Source organism: Hakea prostrata, chromosome 1 (assembly GCF_041222555.1).
Source record: "Hakea prostrata isolate BN-2017 chromosome 1, UWA_Hpros_2, whole genome shotgun sequence".
Lineage (NCBI taxonomy): Eukaryota > Viridiplantae > Streptophyta > Magnoliopsida > Proteales > Proteaceae > Hakea > Hakea prostrata.
The window spans coordinates 17358067-17385493 of record NC_142600.1 but is presented as its reverse complement, the minus strand read 5'-3'; the positions used below and the strand labels follow the sequence as shown (position 1 = coordinate 17385493).

At 39.2% G+C, this 27427-nt stretch overlaps 2 protein-coding genes across 4 annotated transcripts; one reads left to right on the top strand and one right to left on the bottom strand.

Moving 5' to 3' along the window:
• Positions 1–1184: 1184 nt before the first annotated feature.
• On the top strand, positions 1185–14651 carry LOC149027960 (ankyrin repeat family protein / regulator of chromosome condensation (RCC1) family protein). 3 transcript variants are annotated; one of them, XM_089167286.1, is made up of 12 exons: positions 1185–1342; positions 1405–1472; positions 2977–3547; positions 3813–3990; positions 4095–4320; positions 5078–5217; positions 5535–5821; positions 7768–7968; positions 8065–8565; positions 9320–9976; positions 10628–11164; positions 13635–14651. In XM_089167286.1, the coding sequence occupies exons 3-12, from the start codon at positions 3272–3274 to the stop codon at positions 13857–13859; spliced, it is 3228 nt and encodes a 1075-aa protein (XP_089023412.1). In that variant the 5' UTR covers positions 1185–1342; positions 1405–1472; positions 2977–3271; the 3' UTR covers positions 13860–14651. The 3 variants fall into 3 exon arrangements, with proteins under 3 accessions (XP_089023412.1, XP_089023396.1, XP_089023405.1); XM_089167270.1 differs by lacking the exon at positions 1405–1472; XM_089167279.1 differs by lacking the exon at positions 1405–1472 and having other exon boundaries at positions 1185–1404.
• An 8143-nt stretch (positions 14652–22794) lies between these two features.
• LOC149027959 (C2 calcium/lipid-binding plant phosphoribosyltransferase family protein) lies at positions 22795–26636 on the bottom strand. Its single transcript, XM_089167261.1, has one exon. The coding sequence runs from the start codon at positions 26315–26317 to the stop codon at positions 23171–23173; it is 3147 nt and encodes a 1048-aa protein (XP_089023387.1). The 5' UTR covers positions 26318–26636; the 3' UTR covers positions 22795–23170.
• Between the last annotated feature and the right edge of the window lie 791 nt (positions 26637–27427).

The window sequence follows — 27427 nt, the reverse complement described above, 5'->3', positions numbered from 1 at the left end:
AGAGTGTTAGATGATTTCTCATTTGCAATAAAAGCAATCTAAGTTTTGTTATCATTGCATTTTTGTATATAGAATCTCTTTATTATGTTGTTAGTTGATAAATGTGACCGATAAGAAATATGTCATATATTTAAATAGTTATGAATAAAGTTATCTCCTTGAAGATGTGGTCAGAGCCTCAGAAACACATATAAGTTGGTCCAAATGAACCTCAATTCTAAAAAAAATTTTAATAAAAAAGAAAGAAAACAAGGATATCAACCTCCCATGCACAACTCATGATTTTCATTCGATTTCACATATAAAAATTCCAACTTAACTTTGAAGGATTGTTCAATTAGTAAGAGCAAATTCCTCTAAACCATGAGGTCAAAGAATTGAATCCCCTTATATTTAAATTATATATAAAAAAAAATCTTTTATTTTTAAAGAAAATTTTTTGGTTAAATCTTTAAATTTGGTGAAATCTTTGATATGAACTTAATTGGTGAACCGATTAACCAAAAAAAATAAAAAAAGTTAGTAGGTGAACCACGGTTCAACCGGACAAGGCTGAGCGGTTAGGTGTTCACACTTCTGATTACGTGTAAGGCCCCAGCTACGGGAGGAAAGCTGGCAGTTACAGATTCACTTACGTAGTGACCTTATGACTTACACCATTACAAGTGCAAGCGGTTTGAAGAAACTGAAATGTGTCCACGTCAGCTTGCCACACCGCCTCGTTGCCCAGAACGACCGTTTGATCCTTTTTGGTGGGCTCTATTTGGATTAAATGATTTAAATCTGTAAATAGATTAAATCCTCCTTTTCAATTTCAGAAGGGTAAATTCGTCTAATGGGTTCTCCCTGTTCTCCTATCAGGCTATTACGACACGGTAGCCTCACGTGCTCTACCTTACAAGAATGCAAACGGAGATGTTGAAATGTCAGAAAATCCCTTCAAGGCGTCATCGCACGTGCCTGTTGTCGTCCGATTTCGACCACGTCAACATTAAGGAAGTGGACAGAGAAAAGAAAGACTGTAGAAACGTGTAACCGATGAAGTAGAGAAGAGGGATATCAGGGGTATTCTGGTCATTCATTATCAGATGCGGTTGGCGAATTTCAACATTTGCCCTCGAGGGATACAAGGCAAGAGCGGAGAGGTCGATGAGTCTTTCTAGTGTCTCTCTCTCTCTCTCTCTCTCTCTCCTCTCGGGTATATTCCAATGCTCGATTCTGTCTTCAACAGAGCTTATAATCGCATAAGAGGTGAAGAAAAGAGAACGCAAAGTTCCGGACTTTATTCCTTATTCGTTGCTGAATTCTGATTTCGTCTTTTCCTGGACTTGCAGGCTTCGAGGTACTTTTCTTTTCCTCTCAATTGTGGAAGTTTTGTTTCTGAACCGTTTTGAAATCTCTCAGGTTTCTTCTCTCTCCTTCATCTTCTAGTACCTTGGCTTGTTGGAAAGTTATTTCTATCTCTCTCTCAAGTACGTGTCAGTTTATCTCATTTGATATTTAGGATTTCCTCATTCTTTTGCTGCTTCTGTTTTTTGCGTTTTTTTCCCCTTTGGTAGAGAATTTGTTGAGTGTCATGTGATTTTTGTGCTTCTTGTCATCTATTTTTGGATTATTAGTTGATCTCCTAGTTCGCGGGATCTTGTTTTAGGGATTTAATGTTGTATCTGTCATTCTCAAGTGTAGTGATCCTTGTTTTCTTAGACAATTACTTGCTATAATTGGATAATTTGGCCCCGTCACTGCTACCATGTTCTGAAGGCCCTTTGAGTTTCGATTAAATGGATCACGCGGGTAATTGGTATGAAGAGTAAAATTGACTGTTATGATCCGTGGGAAGAGATTCTGTTGCTTTTTTTAAATCAGCTTTTCAAGTTGGTGAGAAATGGGGGCGATAGTTTGTAAATGTTTTTGACACCATTTCGTGCTTAAAATTTCTTCAGGAAATGCATTTCTTGAGTTTATCAGTTGAAATTTTTTTGTGTTGTCCACAAGGCGTCATTTTCATTTTTCTCAGGTAAATGTTTAACAATGAGATGTTTTAATACCTGATGTTAGTTGCATGTCTTCAAAGATTTTAGGATTAATTGCCAGTTTAGTTCTTTCAAAGTTACAATGACTATTCTTAGTTATTTTCATCGTGAACCTGGATACCGAATAATTCTATGACGTCTTACTGGAAACTTTGCAGAGCTATAAATGATCTGGTCTCATGTTATTGTGTGCCATGATACTCTGTAAATACTTTTAATGATATCATTCCTTGTCTTTTCTCTTCCAATTTACCGCTGTCTATCTCCGTGTCCTAATTTTAGCTACACCAATTTTGTTTATATGTTACTCTCCTCCACCCGGATCCAGCTACATTTGTTAATTCTACTCATATAGTTGTCTTAGGAAAAGGTTCCATGATCTTGTTAGAATGCATCGATCGCAACACACAAAATTACCTGCCACTTTGTCTACCATATTCTACTTTAATGTGTAGCATGTGTTTCTACTTTATTTTTTATTAGCCAATGTACCCAAAGTCTTCACTTTTGAGGTGTTACTGTGGGTTTCCATTGGACCCTTCTCATGAAACATGGGATGGCCAAGCACAATCTGTCTTCTTGCAGCTCTTCTCTCTCTCTCGCTCTTTTTTTTTTTTTTTTTTTTGGGGGGGGGGGGGGGGTGGGGTGATGTTGGGTGAGTAGGAAGAAAAGTTAATTGTAGTCTTCAGTTTCAAGTCCTACTCATACGATTTTGACTGTTTAAGTTCTGGATCTGGGTATGATTATATGTCGCTGGATGTATCATGTTCTTTACATACTGTCAGTTCTATACTTAGATATATGTTCTATATGTTTTTCTATTTTCATTGATTGTGTCTTAGCTAAAAATCTGGATGTTTACAGAAGAAATTTTGAATATGATGTAGCTTCCCTTGTTTCAAGTACTTCTATATATTTTCTATCTACTAACCCATGGTTTCAGGAATGGCTAGGATAGCTCTGTTCTGTTTACAATAACGATGGATATGGAGATGGTGGTCTAACGGTTAGTCATTATGCTAACTTCCAATGGATCGACTCCTGACCATCGATGAAGGCCAAAGCTACTTGGTGTGAAGAATGAGTTTGACCAACTAATCTCTGGGTTATGGGGGATGTGGCTCTCAATATTCTGAAGAAGGGAATCATAAGTTATATTGCGTGACAAGCCGTGGGTTGGGAAAAAGAGGCTATAAAGTTGGCAGTTGAATATTTTATTGTGTGTGCAAAATAGAGCTATGGAAGTTTCACCATCACATTTGGTCCGAAAGCAGAGTCAGCAGACAACCATGCGCAAACTTTCTTCTAATGGATCCCAGAAAGATCTGTGTTTTGTTACGCGGGATGGTTCATCATCCGAAGTAGATTTGGCTTTGGCGTTACTGAAAAAGAACGGGGGCAATATCAATGCAAGGAATACTTTTGGTCTCACTCCTCTTCACATAGCAACATGGAGAAATCACATACCTATTGTGAGGAGGCTTATAGCAGCTGGTGCTGATCCTGATGCCAGGGTGTGTTGGTCATCTATTCTTATAGTGTCTTTTTTAAACATTTGAATAATTTCGTTAGCTTTCTCGTTTAAAAATGACCATAATAAGTTACTAATGGAACTCAGCAATCTCATGCTAATTTTGTAAATGAACCAGTATTAGTTCCCGTATATGATCACCTGTCAAACAATGGTTCTGTAGTACCACAAATTTTGATCTTTTCTTGTAGTTTGTCTTTGCAATTATATCTGTTCTCATTGTGCGTCACTATATTTTTATCTTGTAGGATGGGGAATCAGGATGGAGTAGCCTACATAGGGCTCTCCATTTTGGTCATCTTGCTGTGGCAAATATTCTCCTTCAATCTGGTGCTTCTCTTACATTGGAAGACTCTAAATCTCGAACCCCTGTTGATCTCCTCTCTGGGCCTGTGATGCAGGCTGTTGGAAATGTTCATAATGCAGGTAGGCCAATGCAGTGAATAAGGGGCATTGTAAATTCTAAATCTTTTCTGGTTTGATGAGTTGTGTTGAGCACAGTTTTTGTGTTGTGATGTCTGTTGTCTCAGTTTCAGAGGTGTTTAGCTGGGGAAGTGGTGCCAACTATCAACTAGGAACTGGGAATGCACACATTCAGAAGTTACCATGCAAAGTTGATTCGCTTCAAGGTTCTTCTATTAAGTTGATATCTGCGGCAAAGTTCCATAGTGTAGCAGTTGGCACTCGTGGAGAAGTGTACACTTGGGGATTTGGAAGAGGAGGTCGGCTTGGACACCCTGACTTTGATATCCACAGGTAATTGAATGTTCAAAGCTGTATCATCTTGTAGGCTAGCCTGTTTGCTAAACTGCGATGTCTCTTCCCTGGCATTTTCTTCATCCCTGCATTGCTTGATGATCTATTCCGTCAAGCACATCTTGTGCAAGAATAGTAACATAAATCCAAATAAAATTTTCAATCATCCAGAGGATATCCGTTGGACAATCCAAATCAGGTATTAGATCATTCAAGTGAAGCAACCTGTGCTGCTGAAATGAGAATTGATAATAACAGCAATAGAAACCCTTCACTTAATCAGGAGACTAACGAACGAGTGGCTATTTGAACTTGTTGCAGGTTCGGGCTTGTAAACAATTAAATTAGACTGCAACAAATCATTGACCTTGATTAAGAGAGGTTGGTTTGAGAGTTAAGAAATTTTAAGGACATTATTGAGGCTGTCAACAAGGGAAATCTAACAATTCATCTAAAGATGGTAGTGGTTACTTTATTCCCATTATTTCTTGCTGTTAAGAAGTGAACAAATCCAAATAGGCTGCATTGTAACTCATGGTTAATCTTCTTTCTCCCTTCCCGTATATCTATCCAGTGGTTTAGAAGTGACTTCACAAAGCATGCAATCTTTAGTCATATTATTTATGGTTATGTGCTTACATTTGTGAAGTGCCTGTTGATACTGCTTCTATCCCTGGTAATGCAATTCAAACCTCAAAAATGGTCTTGAGCAGTCTGTGCATTTTTAGGGTGCTGACTTTCTCTTTATTGTTTGTAGTGGCCAAGCTGCAGTTATTACTCCCCGACAGGTTACTTCTGGTCTAGGTTCCTGCCGAGTGAAGGTAGTTGCAGCTGCTAAACATCACACTGTTATAGCAACAGAAGGCGGGGAAGTGTTTACTTGGGGATCCAATAGAGGTATATTGTGGGTAGAATATTTCTGGTGAAGTTCCAGAATTTTTTATTCTGGGGAACCTTTTTGCTATTGTCTTATACAATTAGATGTTTCATGAGACATACAAAATAACCCCTCAAATACTTGGTTGCTTTTAATCATCTGTCAGAAAAAAATGGGATGGGAGGAAAGTCAGTTTGGCATGTTCATGCTGTTTGTTGTTTCTTGATGTTGGGAGGGCAAGAAAGGAACTCAACTTGCTTGTTGTTTTTTCTTGGCATGTTTTTAATATTTCATGGCTTCCTGTTTATTTTAGTTCCTTCCTGAAAATATCCTGCAGAGGGTCAGCTTGGGTATACTTCTATAGATACCCAACCTACTCCACGACGAGTGAGTTCCCTTAAACAAAGAGTAATTGCTATTGCTGCTGCGAACAAGCACACTGCTGTGGTTTCTGAATCTGGTGAAGTTTTCACGTGGGGATGCAACAAGGAGGGCCAGCTTGGTTATGGAACCTCCAACTCTGCATCAAACTACATCCCAAGGGTGGTTGAATCGGTGAAATTCAAACGTATGATTGGAGTATCAGCCTCAAAGTATCATACAATTGTTTTAGGCGATGGAGAGGTAACATGCAGCATATGCTTGTTTGAATTCAAAGTGTTCATTTTCCCAGTCAAATTTACGTCTTGATTTTCTTTGATAGTTTGATTTGTCAAAGGAGTTAATGTCATGCATTGAATTCTTATTATGCTCTCTCTCTCTCTTCTCTCTCTCTCTCTCTCAATTTTTGCAAGCTTGAGTTTGTTGGATCAAGGAGATGAAGAGGTGGTGAATTGGGTATTCAACAATGTGTTGGCAATCAATATATTGTTACTCAAAACTTGAAGACCCAAAAGAGAGTCAGAAATTAAAGAAATCTTAATGGAATTACATTGTGAAGGGAATAGACAATGGTTGACACAACAAAAAGTCCAATGCCTACGTACACTATCAAGATGTCCCATCTTGGACTTTCCAATTGTTGTAGTCGAATATGATCAAACAATATATATATCTTTATGGGTTGGACAGCCCATGAATTTTGGGTCACACTCAAACCTAGTGATTTTTCTTAGGTTCACAACTACCAATCCTATATGACTTCACAAAGTGGAAATGAAGGACGCCATTCTCAAGTAGTCAAAGTTTACAAATGAAACTTCAAAGAATAACTTCTAAAAACATAATATCTTCAAGATACTCAATACTTGGTGATTCTCAATCAAGGGGAACTTAGACACAATAAAAGCTATTCGATTGATGATACAAGTGTTAGTGAATTGTTTTCAATGAAATTTATTTTAATGCTCTTCAGCGGTCTAAATACTGTTTGAAGACTAGCTTTAACAGCCCATTTTCACCAACCATTGAGCTGGTTCTAGGTGATATTACCGTATATAAGCATTGTGCAGTAACTGACTGCTCCCCGGCAGGTTGGTGCATTGGCAAGTGAACAGCTAGTATTGTTCATTAGGTTGATGCACAAAGCCAGCTTGCCTAAGGACCTCTTGGGAGGCTTTCAGCTAATTTAAGCGTCTGATTCTACTGAGTACTCTTGGAAATATTACCCTGTTCCCAACTAATGATCCAGTTGGTGATCAAGCTAGATTTTTCATGTGATTCTCTGTTATTTCACAAATATAATTCTAACTTATTTTAAGTGAAAAAAAAAAACTTCGATTTGGTTGTATAGCCTCCCAAGGCTGGTTTACCGAAATGCCTTTAGGTTTGCTATTTGGGCATCATTTGGATTTTTGGTTAAAGAGAACCACCTTACATGTTGTGCTAGGAATTACAAAGTATGCAATACTAAAAGGAAATTCCTGACACTAGAATCTACCCTTGATGGAGTTCCTTGATGATACTGTTGAAATTCTTGATGAAATATTGACCAAATTGTGCTTGAACTTGATGTTCAAAGGCTTGATTTAGGTGCTCTGCACATGCATCAATTATTGTGAGACCAAACAAGTAAATTTAAAATGGATTGAACAAGGCAAAAACAACCACAAAGGGGTGGAACTTGATGCTGATTATGGACATATAGAAGCATAGTTGTCAGGGCGATGATTAGGCATCCAGGTGTCGCCTAGCCACCTGGCAATGCCTAGGTGCCTTGTTTGGTGTTGCCTTGGTTTTGTTCGCGTCCTTAGACACCTTGACAACTATATATAGAAGTGATTATGCGAAAGGGGTTAGGTTTATGCTTGGCTTATCTGTCACAAGTTGGAAGGCCAGGATCATGAAGTGACTTGACCAGTCAGAACACGTCATGCAAATAATTTGCACAAGTACAAAGGGGGGGGGGTTATCAAAGACTTCTTTCAGATTTTTGCCAAAAACAATGATATCACCTATGACTTAACAATGAATAATAAGCTTTGTATGTGGAATTTATTAATAGAAATTGGTATGGATGTGCAAATTCTGTTTAATGACAATGCTGTTGTGTCTTCCCCCCCCCCCCCCCCCCCTTCTTTTCTCAATAAATTTTCCTCCATTATATGGGTGTGGATCACTATGGCTTGCAGGTGCATACTTGGGGGCATAGACAAGTCAACCCCAGAAAAGTAGACATTGTTAAGTGTAGGAACAATGGGCCAGTGAAGTTTCATTATTGTGGACGATCTAAAGTGATTTCTATAGCCGCAGGGATGGTACACAGTATGGCTCTCACAGCCGATGGTTCAGTGTTTTATTGGAATTCTGCCTATCCAGAAAGATGCCAACAGGTTTGTTCTAACTATAATCTACCTTGTATGCCTATCCACGCCTTTCATCAACTCAATAATATCTGAATCTCGTCATTTGCCTGCTGCTTCATGTAGTTGTACTCTCTCAGTGAGAAAAATGTGGTCAGTATTTCTGCGGGCAAATACTGGGCTGCTGCAGTTACAGATACAGGTGATGTTTACATGTGGGATGGAAGGAAAAGTAAGGATGAACCTCCTGTTATGACCAGACTGCATGGTGTGAAGAGGGTTACTTCTGTTTCAGTTGGTGAAACACATATGTTGTTTGTTTGTGCTCTTTATCACCCATCTTGTCACTCCGAATCGGTGGAGAAACCTCAGGAGTCACTTGTAGAGGTTGCTGATGAATCAGAGGAGTTAGACGAACATTTTATGTTCACTGCTATGGAAGAAGTGGAAAACAGGGGGATGCCATCTATTGTGCATAAGGATGATCAGGATGACAAGCATACACCAAGCTTAAAAAGTCTTTGTGAAAAGACAGCAGTGCAGGCTCTATTGGAGCCAAAAAATGCTATACAGCTGCTTGAAATTGCTGATGCTTTGGGAGCAGATGAACTGAGGAGGCACTGTGAGGTAATTATTTTCAACATATATTACCTTTGAATATTTTTGCAAATTCTCCAGAAAATCTTAAAATTCTTAAATCCTTAAAAGAGAGGTGGTGCTGAGTTTCAGGGCTTTCTGTCTGAAATGAATTTTCTACTAGTAATCCTTGCCCCTATTTTAACATAGTTTGTCTGTGGTTTCAATAACCGGTATTTGTTGAGAAGTTTTCCTTTTTCAATGAGATTGATGTTTCAGAATGTACTTCTATTATGCCTGAGGATAGGAAGAAGTCCCAGCATGTACCATGTTCATGTTCATGTGGGACACATGCGTGGCTTCTCGGGTTCACTATCCTGTAAGTGTTAAAGGGTGAATATCTGACATGAGGGCCATATTGGAGACCACCGGTTCTATAGACTACCATATGTTCTGTGCTGAGCAGAAAGTAAGTTGGTATATTCCATTGTTATTGCAGTTGTCAAGGTGCACGTAATGCCCTGGGTACCTAAGTTTTGAGGTGCCCAGTCTAAATAATGAAGCCAGTATACCAGTATGAATGAAAAATCTGGCCTGTTGTATGATGCACTTTGGCACCTTGACAATTATGAATCTATGATTGTCACTGCCTTCTAGCATATGAATCTTTACTTTATTACTTGAACAAATAGTGTAGATAGCATTTGCATCTTCATTTTCTGACAGTTACCCTTCAATTTCTTGGTGTTCCAGAATCTCTCTTCTTACTTCCAAAGCTTATAAAGGTAACCACACCTTTTTGCAGGAGATGGCCATTCGCAATCTGGACTACATATTTACTGTCTCTTCACAAGACATGGCAAGTGCATCACTTGATGTTCTGGCTAATCTGGAGAAACTATTGGACACAAGGTCCTCTGAACCATGGAGTTACCGTAGGCTGCCTACTCCGACAGCTACTTTTCCTGCAATAATCAATAGTGAAGAGGAGGACAACGAGAGTGAAGGCCTCAGGGTCCGTGCCAATCCCTTGAGACACATCTTAAAGAATCAGGGGTACCAAGGTTCAGTCTACTTTCAACAAGATGGTGCTAATCCAGCTGTCCAAAAAGCAGTCCGGACTCTGCGGAAGAAGTTGCAGCAGATTGAGGTGCTTGAGATTAAACAGGCGAACGGCCACCTTCTTGACGAGCAGCAAATCGCAAAACTCCGAACAAAGCCATTTCTTGAAAATTCACTTGCTGAGCTTGGTGTTCCAGTTGAGATACAAGAGGGTGCTTCATCGCCTGTGTTGCTAGATGGGAAAGGGAAAAAGCTTGATGTGCCTAGAAAACAGAGGAGAAAGAGTAAACAGAAAATGGCACAAGTGGAAGCTGCCTCTGGAAGCACTGGGGATGCTGTAGAGCCTGTCCCTGTAAAGGGTTTTGTGAGTGTTGAGATCCCTCAAATGCCTGAGCTCAAGGTTGGTCATCGTCCTTTCAGTGAACTGTCAAGTAGGATGTAATTCCTTTCTCAATGTGGTTTTAGTAAATGGGAGAGATAAATCTTAAGTTGGTGAGATCATTAATAACTTGAGCATCACAGGTACTACAGACAGTCTTGACTCTCAAACATGGGACATAGGCCTTAGCCATCCAGTTTATCTGGAGATCACAGTGATTGAAGTTAACATTTTTTTTTTTTGGTTTTTGATAAGCTGGCATTTTTAATTTTGCACAGTTTTTAATTGTGGAAAATGTGCCAGTTGAGCCATTAAAAGTCCCAAGTTTGGATGGCTACTGCCTTCTGCCTAAGGTTTCAACTATTTGGCTCTGATAGGCAGGATTGGTTGGTTGGCTGGTTTGTGCTGCTCCACCTGATACATATTGATATGAATTCTCCCCTCAAAATATTACACCAGATGGCTTCTATCCTGCCCGTACTGTAAAATATGCATGCGCGAGGGCTAGCTTCAGTAGCCACTGATGTGACTCGCACATGCCTTAATAATGTGTTTGTGCTTAATTTATTCTATCAATTCTTTCATCTTGGAAACCATCGATGTTTAGGTTCTTCCTTTTATGATTCCTCCGTAATTTTTCCACTAAATTTGTTGTGTTGTGATTTTTAATAGGAGGATCCTAATATTGAAGAGGTTGACAGCAGCCACATCATGGAAGAATCTCCTTTATGTAATCTGAATAAAGAAAATTCTGACTCCCACCACAGTAAGAAACAGTTGCCTACCATAACTAAGAAGAAGAAAAAGAAAGGTGGTCTTTCAATGTTCCTGACTGGTGGCCTTGATGATGATGTTAAAGATACTGCTTCCCCACCTCCAGTGCCCAAAAATGAAGGCCCTGTGTGGGGTGGGGCTAAGATTTTGAAAGGGTCCACTTCACTACGTGAGATCCAGACTGAACAGGGCAAAACAAAGGTTCAGCCAAGTAGGTTGGTTAAGGATTCAAGCGAAGGTCTTGTAGATGGAAAAAGTGGACAAATCCGACTGGGTTCATTCATGCAGGTGGGTATGGTTTCTAGCCCAATATCTGTGGGTTCTGCTCGCCCATCACCTATGTCTGATGGAGAGAAAAGCACTCCCCCCTGGGCTGCTGCTGGCTCTTCTCCTATATTCTCCAAGCTATCTCTTAGGGACATTCAGCTGCAGCAGGTAACATGTTTTCATAATTCTTTTGTTCTTTTTATGATTTTATCAAATATTGGAAGTGATTCTTTCCTGAGTGCATCAATATGGTTTGGAAGTTTATCAAAAAGGAAAAGCTTTAAGTTATGAGCACAAAGAAATAAAATAATGGTGTGCTCTTTAGCTTTTCTGCTCCCCCATAGACCCCTCCCAGATTCCCCAAAGAACAGACAGACTGTTGTTACTGGGGGCTTAGATCTGTCCGGCTCAATCAGAGCTGATGCCCCCACCCACACCCCCCCCCCCCCCCAACACAAAAAAGAAAAAAAAATCTGTTTTTCTCTTTGGTTAATATATTATTTATTTGTCAAAAAAAAATGTTCTTAGTTGTATAATTTTTATAATAATACGTTAAGGTAAGTAGTAACATATGTTATTCTCAAATGATATCATTTTTATAATTTCTTGAGTTTCAAAGTTGTTGCTACTACTAGGGTTCTCACCAGGTTATATTTAAGGCCGGTCTCACTAAATCTGATTCTAATCTGTTAATCATATTGTCCAATCCGGCTTAATCCGCCTATCGTGATTAGAACCTGACAAATGTAGTTCTAGATTGGTATGAGACCAAGAAGAAGCCAATATCTAGGATAGAAGTCATAGAACTAGGGTTAGGGTTTGGTAGAACCTAGGGTTAGGTTTCAGTAGAACCTGGGTTTAATGGCACTGTTATGTCAAGTAAGAGCGGGGAAGTCGACCAATGTAGGTTTGGAATTTCTTGATTTGAAGAATCAGCAAATTTGGGTTTTGAGTTCAGGTTTCTAGCATGGAATCTTGGGGGGAAATCAAGGGTTTATAGTGAGGTCTTGGATTGATTTTCTTTCTTTCTTTCTTTCTTCCTTTCTTCTTTTTTGGGGGTTGGGGGCTGGTGTGGTTGGTAGATCCAAATTTTGGAGAAAATTGATGGCAAGCAGTAGGTTTGTAGTTTTTCAAGGCTTCGATGGATGGAATGCAATTGAGCTTTGGATGGGGGCAGAAAAGCCTTTGATCCAATTCGGGGTTTTGTGGCTGGCAATATAGGTTGGAACAGGCTCTGGGAAACTTAGGATTAGGCTGTGAGAGAATTAGAATAAGAAGAGTTGGGGTTGGGATATTTAATATACTTCTAGTTTAAGGATATACTGAACAGCAGGTTGGTGAGTCAAAAATGAGTTATTATTGATGAAGAGTATCCACAACTAGAGAGACCTCCGAGAATTTGGATATGGCAGCCTTGGGAATGCCTGAAGAATAATTATTATCATTATTATTATTATTTATTTTCTTGAAAAAAGAGAAAAGGGGGGGGGGGGGGTTATCTCTCTGAAGCAGAGAACTGATCATTGAAACTTTCTTACAAACTTATTGTGCCATGCTCCTCAAGAGATACTATGAGTCCAAATTAGATCAGATACTACGACCCAAACCTACATTAGGATCCTAATTAGGATTGGTTTTCAAATTCCCTATAGGATTACAAATAAGAATGTAAATAAATTATAAATAACCTAAACCTAGGCCCACGATTTTGGTACTCAGAGGAAGGGCATCTCTGACTTGATCTAGGATCCCATATCCGATCTGATCCCATCAGATCCAATTTTCCTAGTACTTGCTATGGTAATTGGAGTATTCTGTTCTAAAAAGAATCAACAAAAAGGAGAGGCTGAAATAGAAAGGAGTGATGTGACTGAGGTTAGTAATTGGTATCTTTTATCTCGGTTTTGATGTCAAATTTGGGAGAGGTGGACCTCAAAGAAATACAAGGAAAATAGATCCCTGCAGATCCTTTGATTTGAGGGAACTGAATCATAGATGCTCCTGGGCGCACCGCAAGAATTTCAACATGCCTGTGAACTTCGAAGGTCTGCTGTGGTTTGATGGAAGAATGAATTCACTATGGGCTGGTGGATGGCTGCTAAGGAAGGCAGCCACCCAAAAATCAAATGTCACCGGCCAGCATATGCTAGCACTGATGGCGAATGATGAATGAAAGAGAGAGGTGTTTAGAGATGAGGATTGGGGGCAGTGAAGGACCAAGATTTTTCATTTATTATGTTATAAAACTAAATTATACCGAATCTATTTCTACTATTATTTATACCCTATGCATACATTATTACAAAATTGGATTGGGTGTTCAATGGATCAGGTTGGTTTTTTTTTTTTTTTTTTTGGGGGGGGGGGGGGGGAGGGGGATTTGATGGCTTCAAATTTTAAATTAAGATCTTAATCCTAGCGAATTCGTGTTGTATATTTATTCTTTTGGGGTACATAATTCGTGTTGGATGTAATTTGATCCATTTACACCTTAGCTGCCATATCTCAGACACATCTGTGTCCTCAACTTGCTGTCAACCTCTGAGCTTATTACATAGTCTATGAATGGTTTTCCGCACTCAGTTTTGCAGCTTCAGCTTCTAGTTGTGATAATCACCCAATTACTGTTGCAATGCAGGAGAAAAACCATCATGCTGTTTCTCACAGCCCAAAAACCAGAACGGCTGGATTTGCTGTCTCTTCTGGCCAGGGCTCTCCATCAGACACTGCTAGTTCGAATCGCTGGTTCAAACCAGAGGCCGACTCTGCTTCATCAATCCGTTCTATTCAGATAGAGGAGAAAGCAATGAAGGACCTCAAGCGCTTCTACAGCAGCGTTAAGTTGGTGAAAAATCCTACCTAAGTCATATAATCTCTAACCAGTAGATTTGAAATTCTTTTCTTTTTTTTTTTTTTCTTCTGGGCCAAAGTATTCTTTTCACTTCGGCTATTCTCCCTAGGATGTAAATTTTCTGTACAGATATCTGATTGTACATCAACTGTCGTAGAGTAGGTTCATCATCATCATCTTCATCTTCTTATCCAAATCTTTTCAATATCAAGTCAAGCCCCTTATAAATCATGGCCTACTGGATGGTGTTGAGTCGGGATGGAGTGTTCAGGTTAATGGTTGGAGGAGTTTTTAAATGCAGACCTTTCTGATTCGATGAAGGCTCGACTGTTGACGAAGAACCAGTAAAACAATAACAATTCCAGACGAAGGTGGCTTGGAGAATTTTTTAGACATTTCTCCTCTACAATGCACTCGTAGTTAAAGCTGTGTGATAATGTTAATGTTTATCATCTTTCATTATCGTGAAAGACGGCTTATCGATGCTTTTCAGTTCTTATTGTTACCTTTTTGACTCTTTTATGCTAGTTCATTGTTTACCCCCAAAAAAAAGAGGAAGAAAAAAAAAATGCTAGTTCATTGAGTCTGATCTTTGGTGCTGTGGGGATGGTTCGTGCTCCGAACTCTATAGAGTGTATTATTAGGTTAAATTTGTGAGAATATGCTATTTTGTTGCTCACATTCGGTAAAGAAAAATTACTGTACCTGCTTCCTTCATTGTATTATTGAGAGGGTGAAAACATGTATTGTTATATAATAAAGATAAAAGATGGTGTATGCTTTTTGTTGATGAGGGTTGATAGATGAGATTCAAACAATAAGTTGTTGTACAATGCATATCAAATAATCAGTTGTATACAGTTCATATCAAAAATAGTCTTATAGTTTCTTTGCTTTCATCGTCAGTTATTTAACATATATATATGTGCACTATTGTGCATAGTAGATGATGTTTTGAAGGATTAATACTAAGTTAAGATTATGGAGAACAGCTTTGGAATGAAGATGTTTTAAATTAAGTAGAAAGAATACAAAATATATAGTTTATAACTTTAGTCATGATTGAACAAACAATGAGGTGGTGAAATTTGATAATAAAGAGATTCCTCTAAGTGATTGTTTTAGGTATTTTGGTATAATTATAAATAAAAGAGGTGATATAGAGCAATGATGTTTTTAAAGAATCAAAATAGGGTGAATGAAGTTGAGATGTGCATTTGGGATTTTGTGTGATCTACATATTCTGTTAAAGCTTAAAGAAAAATTTTATAAGATTGTTGTTCAACTAGCTATAATGTACAATGTAGAGTGTTGGGATGTTAAAAGGAATTATATAGCTAAATTTAGTGTAACAAAAATGAGAATACCAATATAGATTAGTGGTAAAACTAAGAAGGACAGGATAAAAAAATTAACATATTAGAGTTGGTTTATAGTTGCTCCCAAAAGTGATAAACTACGAGAAAGTCATTTGAGGTGGCACAACGACACTCAAAAGAGGCCTATAAATGTTTCTATATGTGAAAAATAATCAAAATTGAAAGAACTAAAAAAACTAAGACAGACCGAATATAATTTTAGGAGAATTTTGGTGAGAAATGATATGCATAGTTTAGGCTTTGTATCTAGCATTGTCCTCAAGCAAAAGTGATTGGACGATAAAAATCTATGTAGCGGACTCCATTTAGTCGAGCCAATTTAGTCGAGCCAATGCAATTATTGTAAAGTTAAAGATAATATTAATAATAAAAAATAAAAAATAAGAAGATTTGGGAAGATAAAAATGAAATAGAGGTTGAGTAGTAAATGCAAAAACTGCAGCTTTGAAGGTTCAATTATTGCTTTAGCTTTTTGGCCTATATGCCCTCTCACACCTAGCAACCAAATTTCATAGTATCTGATTGTAATCCAAAAATGCAGAAATTGCAGGTTAATGTCATCAAAGTGGGTCCCTTTCACACTGCACTGAACAGTCTTATTGTATGATTGATAATTTCCAGAGTCATGGTGAGCAGGGAGGAAAGCTGAGGAGATTTCTTCTTTTCAATGCTTCCATCTAAAACGGGCCAAAGCCCTAAAAAACATTGTTGTCAGCTGCCTTAAGTGCTATATAAAGGTAACAAAAGTTGGAAGCAGTTGGGCCTCTAAGAGAAGGGCTTTTTTTTTTGGGTTTTCTATCATGATAACAGAAGTGGGTGGGCCCTTTATACGTGTCAATGTTGTGGTCATCAGTTATTGAGCCCACATGAAACTCCAATCGAGTGTCTGACCCCACACTAACCAAAGTGGGTGGGCCCAGATTGGAAATCACTGCAAATGTTAAATAGATAGAACCAAAGATCTCCCAATTCCTTGTTCCGAAAAGAAGAAAAATCATTGCTTAAAATCATGTGAATAATCATCTATCTACTTCTTTCCTTCTTTTTGTTTTCTTTTAGTATTCCTGAACCAAAGTGGTGCTTCTGAGTGAAGAGGAAGGAAAAACTTAAGAGAGAGAGAGAGAGAGAGCAGTGAATTTGTGTATTTGTTATGGAACAGGCCGACACAGATCTTGATTCTCACCCATCTTATTTCCTGTAGCTTGAAAGTAGTGTTGAGCGTTTTACAGAATTTTTCCTAGGGTTTTCTTTTTTCAGTTGAATCGGACCAGTTCCTGGTTTCCTGGCCGTTCCTAATTTCACCCTTATATGGATACTAACAAATTGATCGTGTCAATTCAGCTTATGCTAGTAAAGCTGTCGATTGGATGTCTAAGTCTACGCTCAGTCCTTAAGTGCTCCATGATGTCTTTTCAAAATGTTCATTTGGGTTTGGAGGAGGTTCTTCTGGTGAATCATGATGTTGGCTTTTGTTAGTTTTTCTTTGGGTTCTTGTAGACGCGACTAGATGGTTTAAGTGCTCAATTGGTCGGTCTTTTCTGAGAACGATGTTCATTATGAGAATCGTTTTCTAGCAATTTTAACAAAAAACGGTAGTGTGAATATAATTTTAACCATGTGGTAAAATTTACACACTGAGAGCGGGAATGAGTGGAATTTGTGTGAATGAAGCTTGGGTGAGTGTCTTTCTTAATGTAATTTTGACGTAATTTTTGTTTTTAAGAATAACGAAATAAGTCAAATTTGTTTTGCAAAAAGCCTTTCTCAGGCACAAAATTGGACTGATTCGTACGCTTTTTGAAACTGTTTTTGACCCTTTACCAAACATGCCCTAAGGGATTGACTTTTCTATTTCCCCCTGTTTGTCTCATGCATTGATTCATTGATTCATTGATTCATTGTAGTGGTTGGAAGATTAACATAGGTACCATTATGATCTACCGAGGCAAGCTAACCGCCTCATTGACTCTTGCACATAGATGGCTCTTTTGATTCCAAATAAGATAGATTGGACCATCTCCTATCCTAGGCTCTTATTATAGATGCATGTATCATGGATTCTTTGGCTTCCACTTTTTTTATTGGAGTACAAACAACCTCTCGTTGTGAAAGTAAAATTAAGCGTTTAAACATTATGATGAAATACATAAAACAATAATTACATCATCACAATTTTTGTTTCATTTAAAAATTTTCCTTTTGGTTCAAAGTTAACCTATGAGAATTTGACTGCATCATCACATTTTTTCATTATGTTCTTCCTGTTGGTTCAAAGTTAACCTCTGAGAATGTGATGGTCTCTCTCTCTCTCCACATGTAGATACTCAAGCAAAGACACACTGAATATCAACGATAGTGATAACATAAGGTGGAAGTAGTGATTCTCTAATTGATTGGGTTAGGTTATTGGGATTCCTCAACAAAGTTTTCATTCCTATTACTTTCATACTTAGTGTGATGGGATGGGTTTGTCTCTTATCTGTCTATTCAATAGTTAAGGTAATTACCTTGTTCAGAAAGAATATTTACAGCCACAGAGGCACGATGGTGGTAGTGGTGAGTGGTGAATGAGAGAATCCTTTCCTTTTACGATTGATAGAGAAATCCTCATTGGTGTTAGCTTTTTCTCTCTTTTTATGTGAGCTCAACTTTTATACATAAAGAAATGAAGCCCGAGGACAACTATGTACGCCTCCCATGCTTCCTTGTCTCTCTCTCCCTCTACTTCCCTCTTCTCTTTCTTCGTTATTTTCAGTGATTCTTTTTTTCCACAGTGATAGCCTGTAAAAGTCTTAAGCACTCTCTCTACACCCATAAAAGCCATAGAAGAAGACAACATCATCCCCCAAAATCTACCAGCTTTTCCTTATTTTATTCTCCATATGACCTGTCTATCATGTGCTTTTCTTAACTATTGCTTCTCCATACCTCTCCTGCCTCTTCGTTTAAAAGCTCTTAATTTCCTCCATTTCAGTTAACATTGGTTCTTGTATGTGAGATATGGGAGAGGTTATTTGAGAACCTGCGAGCTCTGCAGCCTAGCTAGCTAGCTAGTTATCTATAGTGGGTTTGATTGAAAAGAAAGAACAGATTTGCAACTAGGAAAGTAGGTGTTTGGAATGAGGTTTGATCCAAGATCCTTCGGTATAATCGTCTATCTTTACCTTCAATTTGATTCCATATCATGGTTTCTTATAGTGGAGTGATCTCGGACCAGGCTTCATTCCTCACACGAGGCTTTCCATCAAAAGGAAAACAGGAGAAGCTTTTACGGTGATCATGATCCAGCTTTAATAGATGCACCATGTATCTGTCTCGAACCCACTAAGGCACTCTCCATGGAGCTCTAGAACATGGTCCGCTCTTCGATCAGAAGGAACTGATCTAGGTAAGTTTCGCTTTTTCCTTATCCAAACCCTCTTCGGATCTCTGCAAAACCCTTTGCAGCTTAAGAAGTGATGAAGTAATAAGCATCATCATCTTCTCTGCTTAGGTTTTCCCTTTAGCTTCAGTAGTCTCTATAGAGAGTTTACCTAGGGTTTCTTTTATTTACTAAAAGTTTCTTTATACTGCCCTGTTAAAATTGAAGAAGTTCTCCTTTTTTTGGTTTTCTTGGAAACAACAAAGCATTATTCCACATGATGTTCATCTCAAGAGTAAAGGAATTATGTGGGAACTTATCATTATCTTCTTGGGTTTTTCTATTTGGAGTTTCTCAAAATTCCATCTCAACAGTATTTTCAGTTGTCTCTTTGTTTATCAACTTCTTTGGTTTTCTGTCTCTCATCTTTAATTATTTATTTGATTGTTTCTATTGTTCGTCCTACACTATAAAAGAAACAATTCCTGATTGTTATTCCAGTACTAATGAATCAGTACTGTTCCATAGTTAGAGAAACAACAGTTGGGCCTTAGAGAGGTCCAGGCTCAATTTTAATGATGCTTTGGGAATTCCTTGTACGCCAATGATCAGATTCTGAATCATAGAGTACTGTTTGTTTATGTATTTCTTTGTGTGGGCTCTACTCTTTAGCTTATCTTCTTCTTCTTCTTCTTCTTCTTCTTCTTCTTCTCATCGAGTGGTTCTCATTATTTCCTTCTTATTTCAAACAAAAAGAGTATTTTGAAGGTTTTTGAATTACTTAATCACATTTGATATACAGTCTTAGTAGCCATTGTATGTAAAAGCTCAAATCATATTTGATGGAAGGTACCCTCACATGTATATGATAGAAACCAGAAGATCTCCAGTGCAACGAGTGTGAAACCATTTTCCTTATACTCTTTCTCATGTGTAAGTACACTACAGAAAAAACCAGACTGTGTTAATATATAAATATCAAACACAAAAACTCATACAAAAGAAGAGATGGAGATCGTGGTTAGGAACAAAATATACAAGGCAACTGAATGGAAAACAAGGTTCGTTCTCTGTTCTACTACCGGACTACCCTAATGGAGGAACTTCAATCCAATATGCTTGTTGTAGATCTAGATTTTGTTCTTTCTGTGTGCAAAGTCTTTTGGGTTTTCAGCTGTGAGGATCTCCCCTGCTGATTGGGTACGTATATCCTTTGAGGCTTGTACTGTTTCTTGTTTGCCTACGTTCTCCCAGAAAGAATGAAACTTTTCCATAGCTCTGAACTTAATTTTCATCTTTATTAATTAGCAGGTGGAGATACATGAGTAGTTCATAACCATGCAGCTATAATGACCTATATTTCCAGATATATAGTGATAATATTCCTGTAACTTGCTATCTTATCAGTAAGTCTCTTTGGGTTTCTTTGATTATTACTTTTATACTTACTAGCTGCAAATTTATACGTGAAAATCCTTTAAAAAAAATATCTGGTGCATTACAGTAACAAGCCTTGCACATATAATAAGGACATGTTAGGTTACTATTTAATTATTTGCTAGTACCGTAACCAATCTCAACTCTCAAGTTCTGCTGCAATTTTTGTTGTTTCAATCTCTTCAATAAGAACACAAGATGAAATGAAGACATTAACTAAGGCTCTCTTTCTTTGTGTCTATATTTTGGAATGGAAGGTAGGGTGTTAGGTGGAAAGGATGCATGTGTTTGTGGACGATGGTGCGCATGCATGAGGCTGTGTGCGTTTCCCTCCTAAAGTCATTCATTTTCTATGTTTCTTGTTGCATAGAAGTTTGCATATGACTTACGCTTGGAATAAGACATGATAGGCTCTGCACCTGCACAGAATGGGTGACTTTTTCAGTTGCAGATCCTCTCCAGAGATGCGTGCAGCACAGTTCGCTTGTGGGATGCCCATATATTGTAAACCCTAAAATTCCTGAGCTTACATGTATGGTTTTAACTCAAATAAAATTTCAGCAGATGACAAAGTAAAGTTTGGGAAAGCTAAGTAGGACTCTTTTGTGTTCTGGGAAACCAGTTGTATTGTGTAAATTAAAGCGTCATTGTATGATTTTGTACTGAGAGATTGTTTCTTATCTGGAAAGGGTGTTTGATAAACTCGTTTTGAAAATGAACGCGCATAAAAACAAAGGTTGTCGATCAAGTACACAAGACAAGAGAGAGCAAAGTTTACATAGTTTGCTAGCAGGGGTGGTATGAGAGATTCACCATCCGAATTATATTCATATGAAAACGTTTTACATGTTCTATAAATTTTTTTCTTAAACCCACTTTTCTCATCAGTTCATTCTTTAAGAAGCAATTCAAAAAAAAAAAAAAAAAAAAAACCTATACAAAGAATAAAATATAATGCACGCATACATGAAGTACATGAGTGGATATTTGAGTATATGGTTATCGTGGTACTGTCCTCATGATATTTTGTCTTAATTGATTATACTATGTAACCATGAAAATTGTCATCAAAGTTTCCTGAATACAAATAAATTTTCACAGACCGAGAGGCTAGTGCTTATATGATTTACAGTAATGGTTGTCTAACTAAATGTGAATATAATTGGACGTAAGAGACTTTTAAGCAAGCAATGTTATATCATCCATGGCAAGCATGGTTTTTACCCACTGTTTTCAACCATTTAATGATTCTCATTTAACTTTTCAAATTTGATTTTATGGAAGACGTTTGTGCCTTTGGGATTGATTTGTAAATAAGAATAATATAAAGTGATTTCAAGTGGATGGCTTAGTTGGTAAAGACCAGCATACTATATTAAGAAGTTAATTAAAGTTTGAATCTTCTTGAAGTCAAGATTAAATCCTGTAAAAATAAAAAGTTCTCTCCTTACATATTAAACTACCCGTATGAGGATTACTCATAGAAAACAATTTAATACTCCTACACTGAAGGGTGATTACGAAGAAAAGAAATGACCAGAAGATGTGATATATTGTTTTCAGAAAGGAAAAAGGGAATACAAAAGAACTCAATAGAAACATTGCATATAATGTGTATGCGCACTTCTTTTTGTTTTTTTGTTGCCAATCCCAGTTTCCAAGACTTTGCTATAACTAATCTGGTGTTCGACCCGGATTGCACACTTGGCTGTGGTGGGTGAGTCTCCGAGCGGGGATTTTTGCATCCACAAGGTTTCGATACTAGAATCTTGCTTAAGGTGACCAACCTGCTTACCACTTGGACCAACCCCCGTTGGTGTGTATGCACACTTCTAGTGTATTAGTATTAGAATGGGTGTCGTTAACATAAAAATCAAACATCACATTGGATTCATTGCGGATATTGATAGAATCAGCCACTTGCCCTTAATAATTGTCAAAATATGTATTTTTAGACTATTCCTTGCCTATATAGTGCATAAATCCATATGATATTGCCAATGTACAATATATAACACCGATGCCTAGAACCATCGCTTTACATTAGCACTTTCTTGTATGTAATATGCATGTATCTCTTTCATCTCATAATAGAAGTAAGGGATAATTACTGTTGCCCCCCTGTACTTTGATTTTATTACTAATAAAACCCTGTTCTTTACAAAATTACTGTTGCCCCCCTTCCTCATAACGGTGTTAAGTAGCCGTTAAGTTTGAATATGTAATGTCCACTTTGTCCTTCATTAAAATTAAGAAATCAAAAGACGATACTACCCCATTTATAAAAACCAGATTAAATGTCAATTTTACCATAACTTCATTTATTTTGAATTAAAAAAATATTGGTTTTCCACCTTCACTAAACTTATTTATTTTGAATTAAAGAAATTGGCAAAATTCAAATTCGATTTGGTTTCCCACCTTCTCCTCTAGCATACGTAGGGAAGGAAACCACAATTTTTTTTATTTTTTTTGGGGGACTGGTGCTTTTTTAATATTGTAAACAAAACGTAACACCTCCCCATGGGAGTTTAGACTTTTAACCGCTTTACTAACCCACCATTGACGAAACCACAAAATCTTGTCAGAGAAGGAATTAACAAAGTAGGTGATATTCAGTTTCTAAATTTGAGTTGAATTCTATCTTCCCTCCTCTTCGGTTTCTATTTTAAATTTATTCAATTATTATTTCTTTATTTTGGTGATTTTTTTTAGAGTAAAACAGATTATGATAATTTTTTTCTCTACAATTAATTAAGGGTATTACTGTAACTTGACAAAAGGGCAAATAAGTAAAGAAATAAGTAAAATGGTATTTTGGGATTTTCAAAAAATATGGAGATGCCACATCATCAGTAAACTAACGGAACTTAACAGTAGGGGGCATTAGTAATTATAGACAAAGTTAAAGGTTGGATTAGTAATTTTTCAAAATACAGGGGATACATTAGTAATAAAATCAAAGTACAGGGAGGCAATAATAATTATCCCTAGAAGTAAATATGTCATTATTATAGGAGAAACAGAGAGAAACCTGCCCTTTTTCTTATGACACCAAAAAAAAACGAAACGAAATACGTTACATTACAGTTAAGGAATAAGTCAAAAATTAAAGGACACGTGCATGCCTTTGCTACTCCTAGTTCCTACATGATGCGATCGGACAGCGCAGGAAGTCTTCTGAAGAAATTCAATGCCGGCGGTGGCATTCGATCTCGGAACATCGGATGGCGTAGATAATAAAACCCCGCCGCCATTGCTGCCATCTTCGTAGGTATCAAATACATTAACATCGCCACCACAAAGCACAACCCCACGAATATGCCAGTCGCCCTTGGATCTCTCCACGTCACCAGCGCCTGTACCCTCTCTCCCTGCGTTGCCAAATCACCCAATAATGTCTGCACCCTCGCCCCTAGCGTCCGCAGCTTATCGTATCTCACTCGCACCACTTCCGATGATCTATTGGTTGGCACTGTATCAAACTCCTCGTCCAGCTCTTCCTGATCCACTGCATCCACCTGTGAAATCTTAGGGCAAAGGTGAGGCAATGGGTCCTTCGCTCGAAACCTATAGTTCCATGCACCGATCACGAAAACGTAGAATGCTAGCGTTGGGATTATTAGATCTGGGAACCAAACCAGCATCACCAACAATGCATGCACCAGCAGCGTAGCTGTTGGGTTCTTCCATGTACGCGTATCTTCCACCCATCGGACCACGTCGATCACTCCAGCAACCACATTGATGATTCGGTACCAATTCGCACGTACCTTTCTCATGCTAAAAGCTTGTGAATCGGCATCAAGCATGTATAATACCACTTCACGCCTCACCGGCGGCTCTGATCTTGACAGGTGTTGGGCCACGATCTTCGCCGCTGCGTTCCTTAACATTTCTTGTTGAAATACTCCGAGTGGTTTGATATGGTGCATTCTCGGCATCATCGGCTGCGTGTACACGTGTATCAGATCAAGCGTGGGAACCGCAGGTACGAACCGTACAGCGATCTCTATGTCTCCCATCTTCTTCGCTCCCGTAGGCGACAACAGAAGCAATGGATACGTATTCCTATACTTACGACCCTTTTCCAACGTTGAGATACGTATCCGAATCTTACCGATACGGAAATCGGGTCGCATCACGGAGGGTTCTTTAGAACCGTCCGTTTCGTAGATTCCCCAGCTGTCAAAAACTCCTATAGAGAGCACTGTACAAGGATCGTATACCCTCCATGTGTATTGCTCGTTCCACTTGGGATCCAAGCTGTCAGCGACCGTACGCGTCCGCACCCATTTCTGACCATACTTGGCGACGGCATAAGCATCGGTGGATCCCTTGCCGTCGATTGTCTTCATGGGGAGAAGATCCTTGCATGCGATGATACCAAGCTCCACCGTACCAACTGGGGGCTTCCAGAGCTGCCTTGCCGTCGGACGGAAATCGCTGGACACGTGAGCCGCTTCGTCCATCACGTGATATCCTCCATCGAAGCATAGGCGGAGGTGGATACGCCCCTTGTTAACCTTCTTCTCACCATCCTCGAGGCCAAACCACCGTGATACAACCTTCCGGTCATCCACGCGCCTTTCGATCGTTGCTAGTCGTATGCTGGCGATACCCAAAACAGGCGATTCCTTTGATTGGCGGTTTTCCAGATAGAAAACTAGTTCATCTCCGAAAGGTTCGGCAGCGACGAATAAGAGATCCTCGTTCCATGTCGGCGATCCGTTACGACTGACAGAGACTTTAGTCTTCAGTGCCTGGAAACCTAATTTAGCTTTGACTTGAAAGCTGGATTCCCTTAACGCCGTACCCTGCAGAATGTCTTGGGCTTCGATGACCGTAGCTCTTAGGTACCACAGCTTCGGCGAGAGATAGACCTTGGAACGTGCACTAACGTTGCCAGCAGTATCACTTTTCCACGCGTCGGAGAAGGACTCATCAGCCTGGGTGCCAATCCACGTCGCCAGCATGAGATCTCCATTGCGGGAGCCATTTCCTTCCAACCTGTACCATTGCGGAGCTAGTGGGCTATCTGGTGGGTCCCGTAATGGGATCTCTGTTACGTCGAAGCAAATCCCTCCGAGGAACTTCCCTGCCACATCGGAGTCCAAGTTGGAACACGACGTGGGCACGTCCAACACGGAGACTTCCAGCGTGGTGGCCAACTCGGGGGAATCGCGGCTGAAGGCGAAAGTCTGGTCCCACTCGAAGTAGTTGCTTTTCCGGGCCGGCTTGGTTTGTACCTGAGTACTAGAAACGGCGATGTCGACCACCGGGTAACCTTTGGTGGGAAGGAATCGGGCCTTGACGACTCGGACGAACAAGTAGTGCATCTTCTCCACCAAATCATAAGTGCATCGCTCGTTTGAAATTCTTTCTGAAGGATCGGACGTGAAATTCAGATTATCCGACATTTGTGGCGGGTAGATCGGCCGAGGGTGGTTGAATCGGGTAACTTTAGATTCGGGAGCGGATACTCTCTGAAACTTTACTTCAGGCAATGGGACCACTGTGGGCGGATCAGCCTGGTTTTCAGTATCAGGAGGCGTGGGTTCTGGTGGTGGGTCCACCGGATTTTCACTTACTTCGGGTTCTGGGTCTTTTGCTGGTTCAGGGGTAATTTCCGGTGCCGGTGGTGCAGGTTCCTCCGCTGGTGGTGGTGCTGCCTCCGCCGGGGGTGCGGGGTTAGATTCCGGCGGTGGTGGCTCCGATGACGTGGCATCGACATTAGCCTTTTCCTCTACCTCCTGTGCTGGCGGCTCCCCAGACGGTGGTGGTTCAGATACTTCAGCCGCTTCTGGTGGATTATCTTTCTCTTTCTCATCCTTCACTTCCTCCACCGCGGGTGGCGGAGGAGCCTCCGGAGCTGGCGGAGGGTCCACCACATCTACGTAGTAAATCCTCAAACCAATCTCACCTTGCACCCAATTGAAAAAGCTTTTCTTTTCTAAGGGAAAGAAAATCAATGCCTCCTCACCTTTCCGCACAAACTGGTTGGAATTCAACCTGATCCGACCCAAGAAATTGTTTCTCTTGGTCGGTCCAACACGGCGATCATGGTAGACATCAAGCTCAAGCGTATCACCGAACACATCAGATGGGCCTCCGGCGTTGAACTCTAGCACTTCATTCCATGTAGGGTTTAGGTCACGAGGCAGTGTCTGGGTTCGTTTCCGCTGGCCATGGAAATCAACAACAACGTATGGACTGGAAGCTCCGTGCCCATCCTTGGGTTGGAGATTGTGGGCTTCAACCACCTCCACGATGAGCTTCTGAACAGTAGCCATGGCGATTGTTACGTTATTGCATGATTTAGCAGAATTTCAAGAAAGAGAGAGAGAGGGAAGAGAGGCAAGTGTGTATAAGGTGATTGGATTATAAAAGAGAAGGGAAAGTTAAAGAAACAAATGAAAGACAGAGAAGAGATGGTGTTGGGTTAGTGGATCTCTTAGGTGTAACCGTGTAGGAAACGGAGGAAAAGGAAGAAGAGACGATAGGAAAGGTGCTTAACTTCATGTGCAAGCAGCCTTGGGGAACGGGTAACACCAGTCTTTTCTTCTGCTTGTGATGATAAAAACATATACTTTGGCCGGCTAATGGGTTGAAAGATTCTTCCTGAATTGCTTTTTTATCTCCATTTCTACTGTGAAACCTCCATCTCTACTCTGTTTTCTTTTCTCTCTCTTTATCATATTTTGATTTGTTTACGCATTTGTCTGTTAAAGGTGCTGGGAGTGGTGTTTACTTTCCAAAGATAAGTATCTTTTCTGTCACCGACCTTGGACCCATGGGACTATTGGATCTGCGTGATTGAACCTTCCCTTTTTTCTTTTTGAATTTCACACCCCATTGTTTCTCTCTGATCTTTTCTGCATGAGGTAGATCAGAACCCAAAATTCTGCTAGGGAAGATCTAAACTAATGATCAGGACTTGAAATTAAGGATATCCAGCAACGATTTGTAACTTTGAATTATATTGAAGGTTTGTAGTAAGGTGCAAGCTCGTTAAGAATCTTGTATTGTATCTTTAAGAGACAAGTTTTGCCTTGATAGTACTAATCCATGCATTCCTCTTTCTTATAGTTCACTCAAAGTCTGAACAGGATTTGGAGTCAAAATTTTAACCTTAATAGTTTTATAGGAATTTGGTCTCTTCTTGAAATTTTCTGACTTCGTTTCTCCATGGTTTCTCATGATTAAGAATGGTTTGGTTTTGTCAATATATTCACACTACTTATTAATTTTATTCGCTAAACTTTTTCCACCCTTATCTTATCTTATAAGGGTCTTTTTTTTCACTTTATGCTTTGTTGAATACATTGATTACTTGTTGTACCAAAAAATACAACAATCAAGTTGCTAAGCATCAATTTTTTTGGGTAAAAGCTAAGCACCAA

What these genes read in the sequence shown, in the direction of transcription:
- LOC149027960 (XM_089167270.1), top strand. Translation starts at nt 3,272, where the DNA reads ATGGAAGTTTCACCATCACATTTGGTCCGAAAGCAGAGTCAGCAGACA. An exon ending in TACTTGGGGATCCAATAGAG is followed by an intron (nt 5,218 to 5,534) that starts GTATATTGTGGG and finishes AATATCCTGCAG; the next exon opens with AGGGTCAGCTTGGGTATACT. An exon ending in TTGTTTTAGGCGATGGAGAG is followed by an intron (nt 5,822 to 7,767) that starts GTAACATGCAGC and finishes TATGGCTTGCAG; the next exon opens with GTGCATACTTGGGGGCATAG.
- LOC149027959 (XM_089167261.1), bottom strand. Translation starts at nt 26,317, where the DNA reads ATGGCTACTGTTCAGAAGCTCATCGTGGAGGTGGTTGAAGCCCACAAT.